This window comes from Bactrocera tryoni, chromosome 3 (assembly GCF_016617805.1).
Source record: "Bactrocera tryoni isolate S06 chromosome 3, CSIRO_BtryS06_freeze2, whole genome shotgun sequence".
Classification (NCBI taxonomy): Eukaryota; Metazoa; Arthropoda; class Insecta; order Diptera; family Tephritidae; genus Bactrocera; species Bactrocera tryoni.
In genome coordinates, this window is record NC_052501.1 from 4887315 (window position 1) to 4904261 (window position 16947).

Consider the following 16947-nt stretch of genomic DNA (forward strand, 5'->3'; position numbering starts at 1 on the left):
CTAAGTATTTGTATTATCATCTAGTACTTCTGCTTTTAAGATGCTGGCTGATTTTCGTAGCCAAATAGAGAAAGATAGAAGATTGTTCCAATGAAGTATTCCTCCCGACTCTGTAAGCTATTTTTCTATAAAAATCACATTTAAATTTTTGGAAGCCGATTACACTAAGCATAAAAATTCCTACAAATACGTATATCTCCGAAACTTTTTTCCGGATAGGCTTCAAGCTTTCGTAGAATATTTTCAATATTTTTTGAAACTCAAAAGTGGATATAACCTTTTAATAAGAGGTACTTTATACTTGTAATTAGGCTGTCTGTCTTGTGTAGGTAAGCAATCCATAAGCTAAGATTTTATCAAGATTGATATCTTACATAGGTCTTTTCTCGATTAGTAGTCATAATTTACTAATTTGAAAATATCTATCTTATAGGAAAATACCGATTCTGTCTCACAAAATCCAGAAGAAAATTAAGTTCTTGACCAAAAGCGTAAAGCCTTTCCGTTATTTCATAAGAGAAACACCTTCCCTGCGCTAAAAATTTAAGCTGACTTCTTGAGTTCCGTTGTCGATAGGAACGTATAACTGATAACGGAACGAAACACAAGGTGTAAGATGTTCACGCCAATTCGAGATACGGTTTGTGTGAAAATTAGATTTTTTTAGACATTTTTACAAAACAATTAAAACTTCGCGATAGGAAAAAAATCCTTAGTCCAAGTCTTTAAGAAATATATCTCAAAGATCTGTAAAAAATTTCATGAAGATTGGTTAAGAAAAACACGTTTAAAGCTATCCTCGAGCGCATAAGTTCTCAAGACTGTATTTCCGAAACTATTACTTGGGTCAACCTGAAAATTTTTTACCATATTCTAGAGGGGTTGTAGAATTTAATAAGACAATCAAAAATATCAATTTTGAAACCCCTGAACCAATATAACCCCTTAAGAAACCGAATGTAATAAAACATTTCCTACTTGGTGCATTTGGAGAATGTTGATGTCGACATAATCACTCCACCAAAGCTCTATAATTAGTCCCTCCCATACAAAAGGCTATTTTCTTATTGCACAAACGATTTTTAGAATAAATATAACTCTCTCACTAATTTTATAGCTCCAACTGGTAATAGTTCTTGTTACAATTACAAAAATTACCATTTCCGTTGAAATATTTATCGAACGGCTTTGAATCGCCCGATAAAATAGGCAATAAACACACCTTTTAAAAGTAATTGTGGGTCCCGCAATGTGGTCAAAGGTGCACAATTCAAAATAGGAACTGATAAGTGACCGCAATACTAAATGTTCGCAATCACCTCGAAGTAAAAGCTAAAAGGGGAGGGACAAAGAAATCAGGCTATTCACACAACTAAACTTTTAATATCAAAAGCTTTACATTTGGCTAGAAAAATGCGTGCAGCTATGATTCTGTGTGTATGTGTGTGTGTGTGGCAGCGGTATATCCCTTTCATAATTTACACATGCAAGGCAATTTATTTCCATTTTCCCCTCACTTTGAAGTGAAATCGCATTTATATAACTACAAATGGGAATACACGCCCTGCGCACACACGTACTTATGCATAGGTGTATGTGTATGTATGAGCATGCAATTGAGAGGCTTTTGAGAAGAAATCGTTGCTTGAATAGAGTCATTCATACAATTGGCATAAAAAAGTGAAAAGGCAGAAATAAACAGTAAAGCGCTAGACAAGCAGAGAATAAAAAAGTGGCGAGAAAAAACTCCCCCCATGCCTAGCCAAAAGGTGCGTGAAAGTGCCGCATACTTTTTTTCACATGTATCCCATACAACGCTGCCCGCTTCCTTCACAAATAGAGCCACTACTAGACTAATAATAAATTGCAAAGTGTTTTCACCCCTCGACAAAGCGATACTGTCGCTGCAGCTAAGCGAGCGAGTCAATTTTCGTGTTATGCTTTTCATATAGTCCCGTTGCCAGAAATTCATTTTCAAGTACAAAGCAATGAAATTTGATTGCGCGATGATGAAGGTGTCGCATTCAGCAAAGCGTCGAATAAAAAAAGTATTTTACTATTTTTTCAATGTTTTATGGCGTTTCCTTCATTTTTTCCGAATCGAAGACGCACACGCATTTTCGCCCTCTGCAAACGGCACAAGATCAAAGCCACCAAAGCCCGGCGGCAGGAGCGAAATTGTGTACATTAGTTGCTGGAGTGCAGCAGTGTCAGGGGTTGCTAACGGTCCCTTGGTAGTGTTGGTTACCGCATGCCAGAAAGTTCAAAATATCAACATAAACGCGAAAAAAATCGCAAAAAATTGGGAAAAAATGGAAAAATAATCAAAAAGGGGGAAAGTGCAGAAATTTCTTTGAAAATTGATACAATACTAAATTGCGTTTTAATGCCCAACATACGAGCAAACATATTTTATATAACTGTTTTTCGCTTTTTTCTTCTCCGTTTTTCTTTCTTTTGACCGATTTACGCCAACAATTTACGCAGGCTTGGAAGCGGACTTGTTCTATGTGCACGAGGGCACCATCAACACATACGCCATGCATTTCACGGTGCCGGTGCCAGCAGATGTGCATGATTTAGAGTTTTCATGGCAGAGTCTGACCCCGTATCCGGTGAGTAAAAGAGTCATATTCCTTGCTGACCCCCCTCCACATTGCATATTTTTCTGCCAAACCCTGTGTTCATGCGCAGGCATGTGTTAATCTGTGTGTGTGTGTGTGTGTGTGAGACGCATGCCTGCATTTGACCCCACAGAGTTTGGCAGTACCGCCACCAATACCACTTGCGTAGCACTCAAAATCTAATTTGCACTCCATTAACCTTCTCGCCAACAACACACCCACGTACGCAACTGACGAACAACAACAACAACAACAACAATGTCATCCACCAACCACCAACGAAATTATGCTGCCTGGTATTTGGTACCCTCATGCGCCGCGCCTTCAGCTGCCCTACACCATCACAATCGACTACGAGCACGAGCAGACCGCTTTGGCCGCGCCCACGCTCAGCATACCCGACAAGGGCTATGTGCCACAGCAGATTGAGACATTTCTGGTGCATCTGCCGTGCACGGGGAATGGCAATAAGGAGGTACCGCTCGTCGTCAATATGCTCGTGAGCGGTCCGCCGCGCACTAATGACACCAAATTGCATTTTAAACGGAATAAAATCTGCCTCAAAGGTAAGTCTCCAACCAACCCAGCTCGCCTAATCCAGTTATGCACATTCGTGCAACGCGCAACGCATTTATTGCTTGCAACGTCATTGCATTTTTAATCGCGCATTTGCAATTTTTCTCTTACCTTTCGCCGCACTCTTCTTTAGGTTTATTTCCTGTTCCGAATCAATCAGCGGCACCCGCCCAAGCGCCGTCGCCGGGTCACGCGCTCTTGGGTGCTGCGGCTTGTGCGCTCGGTTTGGTGCTGGTCGTCGGCTTGATTGCGTCAGCCATGTATGTGCGCGCACGCAAGCAGATACGCCAGGACTCGTTGCAGTAAGTATCGGGCGTCGGAAGGGGGGAGCGGTGCGCGCATTTGATAAGCGCGCAAATGCATTTTTCATATGAAATTAATCGCAAATTCTTCTTTTTACTATTTTTATTCGCCACTTTTGTTGTTGTAGTACCAGCTTTACTACTGCCGCTTATGGCAGCCATCAAAACGTTTTCATACGCCTAGATCCGTTGGGGCGTCCACCCAGCGCGAACAGTGGTTCCTATGCGACTATCGCTAGCCTGAATAAGTACCCATCGGAGTCGAAGAAGTCTTGCAACATTTTTGACAGTAAGTAACTTTTCTTAAATCATATGGCAACTAGATATGATTAGGTTTAGCAGCCGGTTGAAAAAAGGAGCATAATAGGTATATTATGATCCCAAACACGAATATACTCGGAGACTAAGTCCGAATGTTAGTACTATTTTGCTTATAGTGTCATCTAAAGAGGAAGGGTGTTAGGGGTGACAAAAAGATACAAATTAATCTTGCATTAAAATAAAGGTTCAATTTAAGACAAGTAGAATTATAAGATTTTTCACCAGAAAAATAATTCACCAGGACAGGACAGGAACAGGAAGAAATCACTTGATCAGGTTCACATTATCAGCTGGATTCAAAAGATTATCCCAACCAAGCTGGCTGAGCTTCTGGCGAGTCTCTTTCAATGTAAGTAAATGAAAAAAGCTGGTCACATCTGGGCAGTTGCTGACTTAAAACTGCCCAACTGGTGACAGTACAGGTCCGAATTAACCATCAAACATATGATAACACCCTCCTGATAGTTAATTCTGGCTTGGCAAAAGTTTGTACAGGCTCACAGCGATTCGATCACGTAAATTTTCGCTTGACGTTATCGTAAGTGACACATTTTTCATCAACATTAACAATTCGCTTCAGAAATGGATTTCTTTAATTCGTGTAACACCGATGTATCCAGCATATTTTTATATACATGTACCAAGCTATATGGTAACCAACATATATTATATGGTACCAACTGATTTTTCGCGCCATATTTAGCTTCTGAGTAACAGAAATACATAGGAGTTTGTTGTTGTCTTAGCGGCAGAAAGCATTCCTGAAGTAATTTCGAGGCATGGGTCCGTATTGGCAGTCCTTGGACAAATAAAAATCCGGGTCCATTTCGGTATATATTTATCTTATGAGTAATCGTAACAATTCTTACACGTCGGTCGGACTCGACGATTGGTCTTCCAGAACACGTTTGAGACCAAACTTATTAGAATGTAATCAGGGAAACACAAGCCACAAGCACTATTCACACCTTTAACCACTTCATCGAAGAACCATTTTAAAATACACGGTTTGATTTTCTTCCGTCGCGACTGTACTTCGGTAGAGGACATTCCTAGCTAACGAACGAGCGGCTGGTCAGTTGTCTTCGAGCACCTGTAGAGCCAGAACATACATTTTTGCGCGACGTGTTTCTGTGAGTGCCGATTGGAAGTTGCACCACGACAACACCCCGACTCGTACCGCCTTTCTTATGAACAGCTACCTAACTGGCATCCCAACCCTATAGTGTCTCCAAAATTTACTTCAGTTAAAATTTGATTCTTTAGTCAAAACTCTTAGTGATATTTTACTATTTTATCGCCAGGAAAATTCCTCTGTATTGCTGCTGAAAACTAATTCAGTATCAAAATTGATTGAAATAAAAAAGAGGATTTCAAATTCTCAGTTTTTCTAGCCTTCTGCACAGCCAAATCGAACGAAATAATTTCTTACTAGCATTTCTCAAATTATTCTAATTTGCCGAAATTTCACCTACAACTTTTAGCATCCACAACGATCGAAACACTTGCTTATTTGTCATTTGCTATTACGCCGAAATGTAGGCAACCTCTCTTGGTATTTGCGATGCAAAAATAAAAATTCAAATTTCGAGCTAGCCGCATACATGCTCCAATGACTTTTTACCACACTCTAGAATAACGGTATATATTTTAGCAGAACTGTGTCACAGTTCAATCCACTAGAACTTGGCACTCCTCCAACTGTGTAATAAATTCTCGACTTTAAAATATCGATTTCGCTCGCGCCACATATCACGTAGGAAATTGGGTCGTTTGCCATGTGCCAGCAAATCATAAATGCACATAACTAAGACATATAAAGAATGTACTCAGAATTTTGTTTTGCCACTCTTTGCAGGATTTCGCAGCTCCACGCCGACACCCTCACCCTACGCGACCGCTCTACTGCCCGTGGGCGGCGATCAAATCGGCGATACAATCTACTCCAAACCAGAGTCGATCTGTCCCTCGAGAATATCCTATTACGCCTCGTCGCAGCTAACACAGGTATGTGCTTAGAAACTATAATATCCATATCAATATGAACACGCACCCACACAAACACAAACACACACACACACAATGCATAATTTTCCATAACAACAACAATATCGAGGTAAGTGTGTCGCGACAGCAAATCTTAGTTTTAATTTGAAAATATTTTCTTGAGCCCAACTCATGTTGTTATGTGCTTATGCGCCCCAGCAACCCCACAGCCAATTTATGTTTGTTGGCGGGACACCCTCTTCGACGACGATTTCGGTAATTTCTTATTAGCGGCAAATCCTTCGAAACGCCACTCGAAGCACGAAAAAACGCTTTGCAGCTTTGAGCGAATTTCCGCGTTTTATGTCACTAACACGTGTTCACATCATGACAATAATTACAACAATAGCAACAAAAACTGCGCCAGTTTCAGCAATAAAAACAACAATTATTCGGCAGTGACGAATTCGAATATCGTCATTACTTTGTCATTTTTTATTTCGCTTATTTGCTATGCAACACAATTGCAACAACAACAACAACACAAACAAAAGGCACAACATGCAATCATAATACGACAACCGCAAGCAATTGAACTTTCATGTGAATCCCAAATGAAACGCCTTCGAAAATGCAAAATTGGCGGCAGTTGTGGCAAACAACTTTGCCCCCGCCCCCTCCTATCGGCGTGCCCCTTAAATGGCACGAAATTGTAGAACCAAACTCAAGCGACATCATCTTTTGAGATAAAAAATAAACTTGTGTATGCCGTCGCTTTGATAAGCAACCGAGCATTCAAGTATCCAAGCACTTATGTGGAGGGTGTGCGAACTGTAAAAGGCATTAATAAATATGAACATTATCTTTGGCACATGCCAACCCACAACCCCACCCGCCACGGCATAGCAAAGCGCACTAGTGGCAACGTAGCAAGGCGGCCGTTGCACAGTGGGACGAAAAGCTTGAATAAGAAAAAATAGTAACATCTTGTTAACAAATCAATGCAGTATGCGGCGGTGCAAAAACGAAGAGTTGACGGCCCATAATTCCGGCCCCTTTTTGCAAATAGCTTCGCGCAAACGACGCATAACACTCAAAAATTAGTTTTTTTTTAGTCAGTTTAGGCAATCGGAAAGAATTCGGAGTGCACCATACCTCGATAATCAAAGAAAATTGTTAAGTTTGATTTTTGACCTGCTTTGACGTGACTTTTTTGGCTTCGGCTCACCTTTTCCACGATATTTGGTCGATTGATACAGTGTTTCCGGGTCGTAAGTTAAGACCCAAAACTCATCGCTAATAGTAATATGTAGTTTTCATGACATGCTGGTAATCGGAAAGCATTGTTTCACAAACGCCACGTGACGCTGTTTTTCGATTATTTCAACGCATTCTCGACCCCCTTTGAAGAACTTATACCAATCAAAAATACTTTCTCGCTCCTTCGATATTTATAAAAGGATACTTTTGTTGTCTAAGACTTTCATTAAAATTTCTGATAGTTGAAATAAAGCATTATCTAAACGAATGTTGTATGAAAACTAAGAAATTTTAAAATATTTGGTAGTCGAAAAAGTATTTTCGTATTTTGCCTATTAATGTTTTTGCAGTCGAATATCTTCAATGCTACCAATCATATTGTGTCATACCAAGTAGTGTTGGAAAGGTTAGAATTTAACCTTCATTTAACAAAAAGAAATTAAAAAAAAAAAACAGTTACTGCTGTTCAAAAATGAATGAAAAAAATAAAGAAACTCGCTATCTTTTGAAATTTTTGTATAAAAAAGGGAAGGTCTTGAACCATTTAAAAAAGGCTGGCTACAAAAAGAAGCTCCATGTTTGGGTACCACATGAAATGTCTGTGAAAAATTTAATGGACCGGATTAACATCTGCGATTCTTTGCTGAAAGGAAATCAAATTGAACCATTTCTGAAACAAAGGGTAACAGAAGACGAAAAGTGGATCAAATACGACAATAATGGGATAAAAAGAATATGGTCCAAGCGTGATGAAGCTCAACAAATGGTCGCAAAGCCAGTTTTGACGCCTCGAAAGGTTATGCTGAGTGTTTGGTGGGATTGGAAAGGAATCATCCACTATGAGCTGCTCCAGCCTGGTCGAACGATTGATTCTACATTTTACTGTCCAAACCTGATGATATTGAAGCATGCAATCGAAAAAACGGCCATAACTGATCAACAGAAAGTCTTCCATCAGAACAACGCTAGACCACACACATCTTTGATGACTCGGCAATAACTGGAAGAGCTTGGCTGGAAAGTTTTGATGTATCACCATATAGCCCTGACCTCGAACTCTCTACTCTCTCTCTAGCGGAAAAAGGCAGAAAGTAGTCGACCCAAATGGTGCATATTCGTCAATTAAAGCTCATTATAAATATGAAAAAAAATAAGTTGAAGTTTGATTAGAAATATGTAGAAACCCTTTTACTTAAATACGCGGAAGAGGTATTTGCGAAGTTTCGTCTACATCGGCCCACCGTACGCGTTCTCTTGGAAAAACACACCCAAGGGAAACGTACAAATGCTGAGCAGATGAAAAGCTTCTTTCACTGCTGCCGACGCATTACCTTTTCAACTTCATCAGCTGTTGGCTGCCAGCTAAAAGGAGGACAACTAAACCGGCATTCATTTACATATTGTATTTGTATGCCTGTGTCTGTGTCTGCCGCTGGGCGACGCGTTGGTGTTTGCACCAGCATTTATGCAGCCGAGGAAGGGGTGAATTGCGGCTGAATTATCGTGCATGTGTACCGGTCGCATTTAGATAAGCCAGCCAGCGCCACACGGTAGCAAAAGGAAAATGAAAATGAAGAGTAAAAGCCGGCGCGGCAAGCATGCTGCTGACAGCCGAGCTCAACCGCAAGCAAGCACAGCGTGCCAATGCCAGCAACAGCCACGGCAGCCGAGCTGGGACCTGGCCCATTTAAGTGCAGGCGCCAAAGCGGACCAGGGACTCGGTGGGGCGTTTCGGACGCCAAAATGGAAGCATAAACGAAAACGTTTGGCGGTTAGCAGCGTAACGGCAAATGTCATTGCAGCTACTAAAGCAATACTGCAGCATGAAAGTACTGTAATTTTAGTTGTTGTTATTATTGTTATTGCTTTTTTATATTTCTATTCCGGTGTTGTGTGCATGCATGCAACTGTCAGTGTCATTTGCTTTTGTTTTTGGCTATAACTGCCGTTGGCAAACGTCATGACAAACTATGAGACGATTATATTTTTAATTTACATTGCAATGTGCCACAAAGCAGCCAACAACGAGCGACACACTTTCCAACCAATCTACGGAACAGACAGACACACACACACACTCATACTCACACACACATCCACTAGTGCATGGACAAGCATGGCTAGAGCATTTACGCTAGATAGAATTACATGCACACCCACTTGTCTTTTGCCACAAACGACACATAAATGTTGTGGCAAGGCATAAAGAGACGAGTTCTATTTGGGGCAAGCAACTAACTAAGCGTCGTGCTGCATGTCGCCGTTGCTTTTGTTGCTGCGGTTACATTTACTGTTGATGTTGCTGCAAGTGAAAGTTGTTGCAGCAACTGATAAGTCCCACAACAGGCGGTGGAGCCCAACTCCTTCGCCCCCTCTATAATAAAAACACATACACACACACACGTACAAAGGCATGCAGCCCACATATTGCTCTCAGCTATTGGAGCATAAACAAAAGTAGCTACAATTATGCGCACACACACTTGCAGACGCGTGTGTGTGTGTGGGGAAATTGCCGGCTGTATGCTATGTCCTTCGTGTTGCACGTACACAAAACCGAAACAAAACGCAGCGTTTACAGATAGTGAGATCGAGCATGCTGCTGTCTGCTGCCGTTGCTGATGTTGCAACTTGTGTTGTGGCACATACACAAAGCATACAAAGTGGCTAAGATAATCGCTGAAATTTGTGTGGAAATTAGTTGGAATTGCGGATAGCACAGCAGCGTGCACTCTGCTGCAAGGCTAAAAACGTAAATAAAATAGTTTAAACACACAAACACACACACATGCGCGTGCCGCTTTTTGCTTAAGAAGTATATTATAATAAATTCTGCCTCATGCCTCCTCGTTGCCATAAATATTAACTTTTTCACATTAATTGTTGTTGTTGTTGTTGTTGTTGTATCAGTGAATGCACAAAACATTTCTATACGGAGTTTCCGTAAAACTAATTGCCTTGCAGATTATATAATATTTATGGACAGTGGAAAATCAATTGCTCTTATTTATTTATGTGCACCTGTGCCCCTTGCAATTAGTGCCCCATCGCTTGCCTCACCTACAGCCGCCCAAGTAATTCTAATGAACCAAGCCTCCTACTTCTTTTTGACTGGCACTTGAGCTGAAATCAATTAGAGATCCACAAGGAAGACTCCGTCTGCCACAGTCAACAGTTATAAGATGAAGTACTTTAAAATCAATGTTGTTGGTTTTGTTATTGCAATACAAAATATTCACTTACATAATATCTAAATCCGCTGTTATTTAATATGCAAAGTTACTGTTTTAGTTGAAGTTTCTTCAATTTGTTGGCTTTTAATGGTCGCTAATGGACTCTTTCGCGCCGGTGACTCTGCAGTTATTGAGCAAAACTGAATTGACTTTGCTCGATAAGTCGTAGAATCCGTTGCCGAAGCATTTCCTATTTTCATATACCAGACATATACATTATATAGTATATGAAGAAACCATATAAATGTCTGTCGTTTCATGAATTTTCGTTATTAAGCAAATGCAGAGCAAGAAACCATTGATTCTTTTTGTTTGGGCGATTTTTTTCTCTTTAAATTAATAAATACTTTAAACCATATGAAGGCCATATAGCTTCAAGTATAATTCCGTTGCTGATACTGCAATATAGCTATAAGCACATAACTAAGGTCGCTAAATCTTTCTCAAAACCGAAACATGTCATGCTGCATTGTCCACATTGGGAACATGGGATACTGAACTATATTTGGGGCTCAAAAGAATATACGAAATTGTTTACTAGTATCTGCTAATGGAACATTAAGGTCATCATCTAGAACTTGTAATGCGAGTAATAGTTTATTACCAAAGATTCAATAAAACCATTTTACGATGATTCATTTCGAAGCTCCCTAGTTTTTTAGAGAAACAAACAGAAACGTAAATTTAATGGGAATTTTTTATTATCTTTCGAAGGAACACTCTTTGGCACTTATTTTTTTAAGTTGTTCTCTTCCAAATGTTGGCCGCGGTTACGTCTCAGATGGTCCTTTCGTTGATTGCAATTTTCGATGACTCGTTTAAGCATTTTCATTGGTATCTGGCGAATGGTACGCGTAATGTTTCGCTCCAAGGCCTGAATCGAAGCGGGATTGTCCGCATAGACTTTGGACTGTACATATCCCCACAGAAAAAAATCTAATGGTGTGATATCACAGGATCTTGGTGCTCAGCGAAATGTTCTCTCAATAAATTCATTGATTGATGCGATGTGTGCGATTTTATTGAAATCAACTGTCGCCAAGATCATGAGCTTCAATTTCAGGCATCAAATAGTCGGTTATCGCGGCGCGATAACGGTCGTCATTGACGGTTATGTTCTCACCAGTATCATTTTTGAAGAAATATGGACCGATGATTTCAACGGCTCACCGCCAACCATACTAAACCGTTGCTTTTTCTGGATAAAAAACAAGCAGCTCTTGAATCTCTTCAGGTTGCTTATTTGCTTCTTTACATACCCATTGAGCCAGAAATGGGCCTCATCGCTGAACAAAGTTTTGTTCGAGAACGTCGGATTTTCATGGAACTTTTCAAGAGCCCATAGAGCAAAGCGATATCGCTTGGGAAGGTCGAGCGGCTTCAGTTCTTGCACAAGCTGTATTTTGTGCACTTTCAATTTAAGATCTCGACGTAAAATGCGAAAGTCGTTCCTTACGTCAGTCCGAGTTGCAGCGAACGGCGCCGAATCGACTTTCCACGGTCTTCGTATACACTCTCAGTTACGGCTGCAATATTTTATTCACTGCATGCTTGGTATACTTTATTCGGTAAAATATTAGTCAAAAAAGTCTTGCGGTATTTTCGCTAGTTGGCGCTGAAAGCGCGTAGTTCAAAATTTATTCGTCGCATCGGGTCATGCTATACCTTTTTGGAAAGCTCATTTCACGCGCTAACACGTGTTTGATTGATTGTCGTTTCTTTTAAGTCGTTCGTAAGTTATAGCGTCGCAAACATGGAGCAAAATAAAGAGAAAATACGGCATATTTTACAGTACTACTACGATAAAAGCAAAAATGCATCTCAAGCCGCCTATAAAGTTTGTGCAGTTTATGGACCCGATACAGTTTCCATTTCCACCGCACAACGATGGTTTCAACGTTTTCGTTCTGGTGTAGAGGTGGTCGAAGATGCGCCACGCTCCGGAAGGCCTGTCGTCGAAAATTGCGATAAAATCGCTGAATTGGTCGAAAGAGACCGGCATAGTAGCAGCCGTAGCATTATTATTCAGTAAGGAATGCTAGATCTCAAAATGGGTGATGGTTTTACGAATAGTTCGCTCAGTAGGCCGATTATGTTGACCATAAGTTTAGTTTTTTATAGAATTTTCGTAATAAAGTTGGACGATTTGTAAACGTGGTTCTGACGTAAGTCTTTCCATTATGAAATGTGATTCCTTTAACGTAAAATAATTGAGGTAATAATGCGAGGAACTTTGTTTAGTTCTATGAAAAAATGCGAAGTTTTCTTAGTATTGGATCAATAGCTAAATGCGATTTTGCAAGAGACGGCGCAACTTATAAAACTTACAATATTAGTCCATTTTTCCAATATTCCGAAAATGCATTAGACAGCTAATATCTTCGTCCGACTTTTTCAGTAAATTTCATTCAATTAAACGTGAACAAAAACAATTCTTTTCACTCAAATATGCCGAACTTTGTGCCTGAAAATCGTTTTTACGGAGCGTTTTTCTTCAGCCGAAAGTAATCCCATTTTGGTTGAAGTTTATGATGAACACGCTCTAGCAGAGAAAACATGCCAAAGGTAGCACGACTTAAGTGATTATTGTGACTTATAATGATCTTCTAACTTCTAAAAAACCGAGGAAACCATTATTGGGGAACGCTACCGACAGCAATTGATCAAACTGAAGTGAACGATTGCCACAAAATGCCTGACTTTTGCGCTTAGACCGAGGCAAAAATTTTTCATCATGGAAATACTCAAACTCTTCGGACATTTGAATCGTTCATAAAAAATATGAATTTGAGCAAAAACTACTTACAAAAATTTGATTCTGATTGTTCTGTTTGTAGGGGAGTGCAATAGTTATAGTGGCTCGATCAAATTCTATAACCCTCGCTAACTTTCGTGAAAATATTTCATAAAATTAAAAAGATTTTCATACAAGTACTTGATTCCTATCATTCTGTATGTATGGCAGCTATATGTTATTGTGGTCCGATATTGGCCGTTCCGACAAATGAGCAGCTTCTTGGGAAGAAACGGACTTGTCCAAATTTGAGATCGAACTCTCAAAAACTGAGAGACTAGTTCGCATGTATACAGTCGGACGGACATGACTAAATCGTCTCAGATCGTCACGCTGATCATTTATCAACATATTTCGTAGGGTCTGCTTTTAGGTATTACCAACTTCTTGACAAACTTAATATACTCTGTTCAAGGTATAAAAATCGCTTAGATTTTTCAACCAACTACCCTTTGCGGGTTAAAAGTTTCAGTTTAGATTCCAGATTTCAATAGCGCAAGAAATAGCAGAGAAGAAGTGGCAATTTTAAAACGCATTCATCAATAATTTATACATTATCCAGGGTCTGTCAGAAGCCACTTTAATATACTAACTGCAATAAACAGGAATAACTATTTTGTTGAAACACCCTGTAGTATGCCCTGCTGTGTGCCCCCCTGCGCATTGGCAGATTTACTTCAATTTTAATCCGCTTATTTGGGTGATTTAGAGAAAAGTGCACAACAATGCTCAGCTTGTTGCCATTAAAATCGTTTTCAATTAGTGCAAACTCATTTCCATATTTCCACAATTTATCTGTGTGAGTGCATGAGTGCGTGCGTGTGTGTGTTGATTATTGCTTATCGCACGGCCAACACAGCGGCACTGCAGTGTAATTAACACCGACCGATATGCACATCCAGGCAATCAAGCACATTTAAAAATCAAAGTTCGGCTTAAAATTAAACTTTTTGTTTGCACCCTGCATTTATTGGCAGCTGCCGGCTGGCGGCGGGGCGAGGCGGTGCCGGCATGTGTCGCAATGTTTAATTTGACATTTTGAAATTTGTTGCAGCTCATAAACTTACAGGATAATAACAACCCAGACACGATGACTAAATGCAGGAGAGGATGCGCGTGACGGCACTCACACACACCTTCATATCTGCATATGCTAGTATTCGGCTGGCTTTTACAGCTGCTGCGGGGGTAGAGCAAGTGGTGGATGGGGTAGATGAAGTGGATGAGTGCGAGTCAATGAATGAGCTGGCATAACGACACATAGCGACGTGTTTACTTAATGTTGTTTATATTTGTTTAGACTTCAATTGCAACCCTTGTCATTATTGCTGAAATGCCGAACACATTAACAGCAAACAACAACCAAAAATGGATGAAATGCAAAGTGAAAAAATTGAAAGCAGAGGCATTTCAACCAGAGCGCAGTGGCAAGCCCCGGCGAGCCATTTGAATGCCGGGCGACCAACTCATCGCTCCTGCTATCTCCTAGCAACAGCAAATTTACAGCCGAACAACAACACCAACAGCAATAATAATAATGGTAAAACGCGTAACAGCCACAGCATCAAAGGCGCTGTCAACCTGCCGCTGGCAGCTGGTGTATAGCGGTTGTTAACGAACTGAACGCGCGCTACAACAACAACGCAGGCTGCGGAGGCAACGTATGAACGGCGCGGCACGTCGAAACAAATCCGGGGGTTAGCTGCGACCCACTTATTATTGTTTGGCGAGTAAATCGAGCAACGGCGGCACAGTGTTTGGCATTCCAAAGCTGACAGACTCACTCTCAACCACACACTCACACATGCACAGAAATGCGTTTATAAACAAGCATTCGAGCTGACAGACAGTCCGTCCGTCCGTCACACGGTCGGTCATGCAGTCACTTGCGCGCGCTGAAGCACTTGGCATTCAGCCGGCCGGAAGGGAATTAAATGAATTTCAGCCGAAGCCAGCAGTGTGTGTGCTGCGACGCGCCAGGCGGTGGGGACACTTTCAGTTCGGCTGAGTATTGAAGTGCTGGATTCGAAATTAGAGAAAACAGTAATGTACTACATAATTGTTCTTTTTGAATACAACAGCCAGGCATGCATGGGTGTAATCAGCCTGTCCACCACCACCCTGCTGCTAATTTCGTTTGCCATTCGCATCGTTGGTGCGCAACGTGCGTTCGGCACTTGTTATACTCCCCATTAACTCACATCGTTTACTTTCTATTAAATCAGTCCATAAACGCTGGCAATTGCTTTAATGGCTGCCAGGAGTTTAACGCCGAGTTTGGAAGGCAACCAGCGTGCAGCGGGTGCGAAGCAACACCGAAACCATATGGAGCACAACGAGCGCATAACAGTGAATAGAAGCGAGCGAGTGACTTAGCATAGCCATAAACCATTGCTAGCCCCCGGGGGGAAGCCAGTTAAATGGGAACAACAATCACACGGCTACATGCCACAGTGTCATTAGTAAGCACTTGTTCCGCTCTCTTTCACCCGCTTCCGCTTACTCCACATATGGACATACTAAATGCAGACGCTCTGGAGCGCGTGTATTTGCGGCTCATTTAAAGATACCGACCGACGGAAAGGAGCATACGCTCCAGTTTACAAAGAAGCCGGCAAATATGTACTTAGCCATAAGAACAATAACATCGACAACAATAAAAACAATAACAACAACAACACAAACAATAGCAACAATCAAAGCAGTAATTGCAGTACCAGTTGGAGCAGTCGGAGCAGCTGGCATGGGGGAAAGCATTGTTTGAGCAATTGAAATTGATGCAATTGCGGTATCTATCAGCAACAATGAAAGAATGTATACGCCACAGCAAAGCAAGCAAAGCAAAAACAAAAACCAAAACAAGAAAAGCATTATGCTCCACTTGAGCCGCATATTGTAGCTGCAGTTGATGAGAGAGGGCGCTAGGCCACTATTTACCGTTTGTTTGCTGATCTCTAAACTCTTGTGTGTGCGGTGTGTGTTGATGCTACATCTGTTGAAACATGACTTTCAGCTGCTGGGGAACATTTACAAGTTTGTTGCCACAAGCTACAAAAATTCGATATTGCAGACCATAAACGTAAGGGAAACAGTGTAGCCAACTGAAATGGCAAACTAACACAACTGAATTGTTTGTGGAAACTAAACTCCATGGTTCGCTCTAAGCCACTAAAAACAACAGATGTTTTGTAGACTCGTGGAATACGTTTTCTGTATCACGTCCTTTATTGATAAGTCTATAAGGTTTTCTTATAGGAAGGTCCTCCCAAGTACCATCTTATCTAATTTGACTCGGACTATATCGATAGAATTGTTTTACCTAGATTGGTGCAACCTTTTTCATGTTCGTGTTGAAGGTTGATCTCCATAAGTCAATTATTATGTGTTTGGTAGCTGTTTATTGACGACGCGAATACTTTGTCTGATGATTTTTATCGCTGGTAATCACTTTGATATACTATCATAAGACCTAAAATACTATCGTACGAGTAAGACCTTTTTAACCTTACTATCTCGTTTCACCTTTACTTTCAAAGAATTTCGTACTCGCAATTAAAATACTTACATCCATTATCCTTTTTGAAGACAATCATTCAAGATTCGGTACCTGAAGTATTCCAAGTGGATAGTGGGATACCGATGTCGGGTTTGTGATAGGGCTGGGCAATCAAAGAGAAAGTGCTCAACTGTTTCCTTGTCCACTTCTTGTTTGCAGCTGCAGCAAATAATGTTAGGCAATTTTTAAGGCTTCTTCTCCAGGTGGCCAGTGCCGTCATAGTTGCTGTAAGTCTGTTTACATGCTATATACCTTTCCTGAACCTTATTGTATAGACCTTTGTTTTTGTCTTGTC

The 16947-nt window shown here is 40.8% G+C and overlaps 1 protein-coding gene across 2 annotated transcripts in view; it reads left to right on the forward strand.

Annotated features, from left to right (window-relative positions):
- The window catches only part of LOC120772829 (tyrosine-protein kinase RYK), a 114258-nt gene that overhangs the window by 67546 nt on the left and 29765 nt on the right, over positions 1–16947 (forward strand). For both annotated transcript variants that reach the window (XM_040101635.1, XM_040101636.1), the window contains exons 3-7: positions 2488–2615; positions 2953–3190; positions 3334–3502; positions 3631–3791; positions 5682–5830. In XM_040101635.1, coding sequence (XP_039957569.1) covers positions 2488–2615; positions 2953–3190; positions 3334–3502; positions 3631–3791; positions 5682–5830 — 845 coding nt within the window. The remainder of the gene's footprint in view (positions 1–2487; positions 2616–2952; positions 3191–3333; positions 3503–3630; positions 3792–5681; positions 5831–16947) is intronic.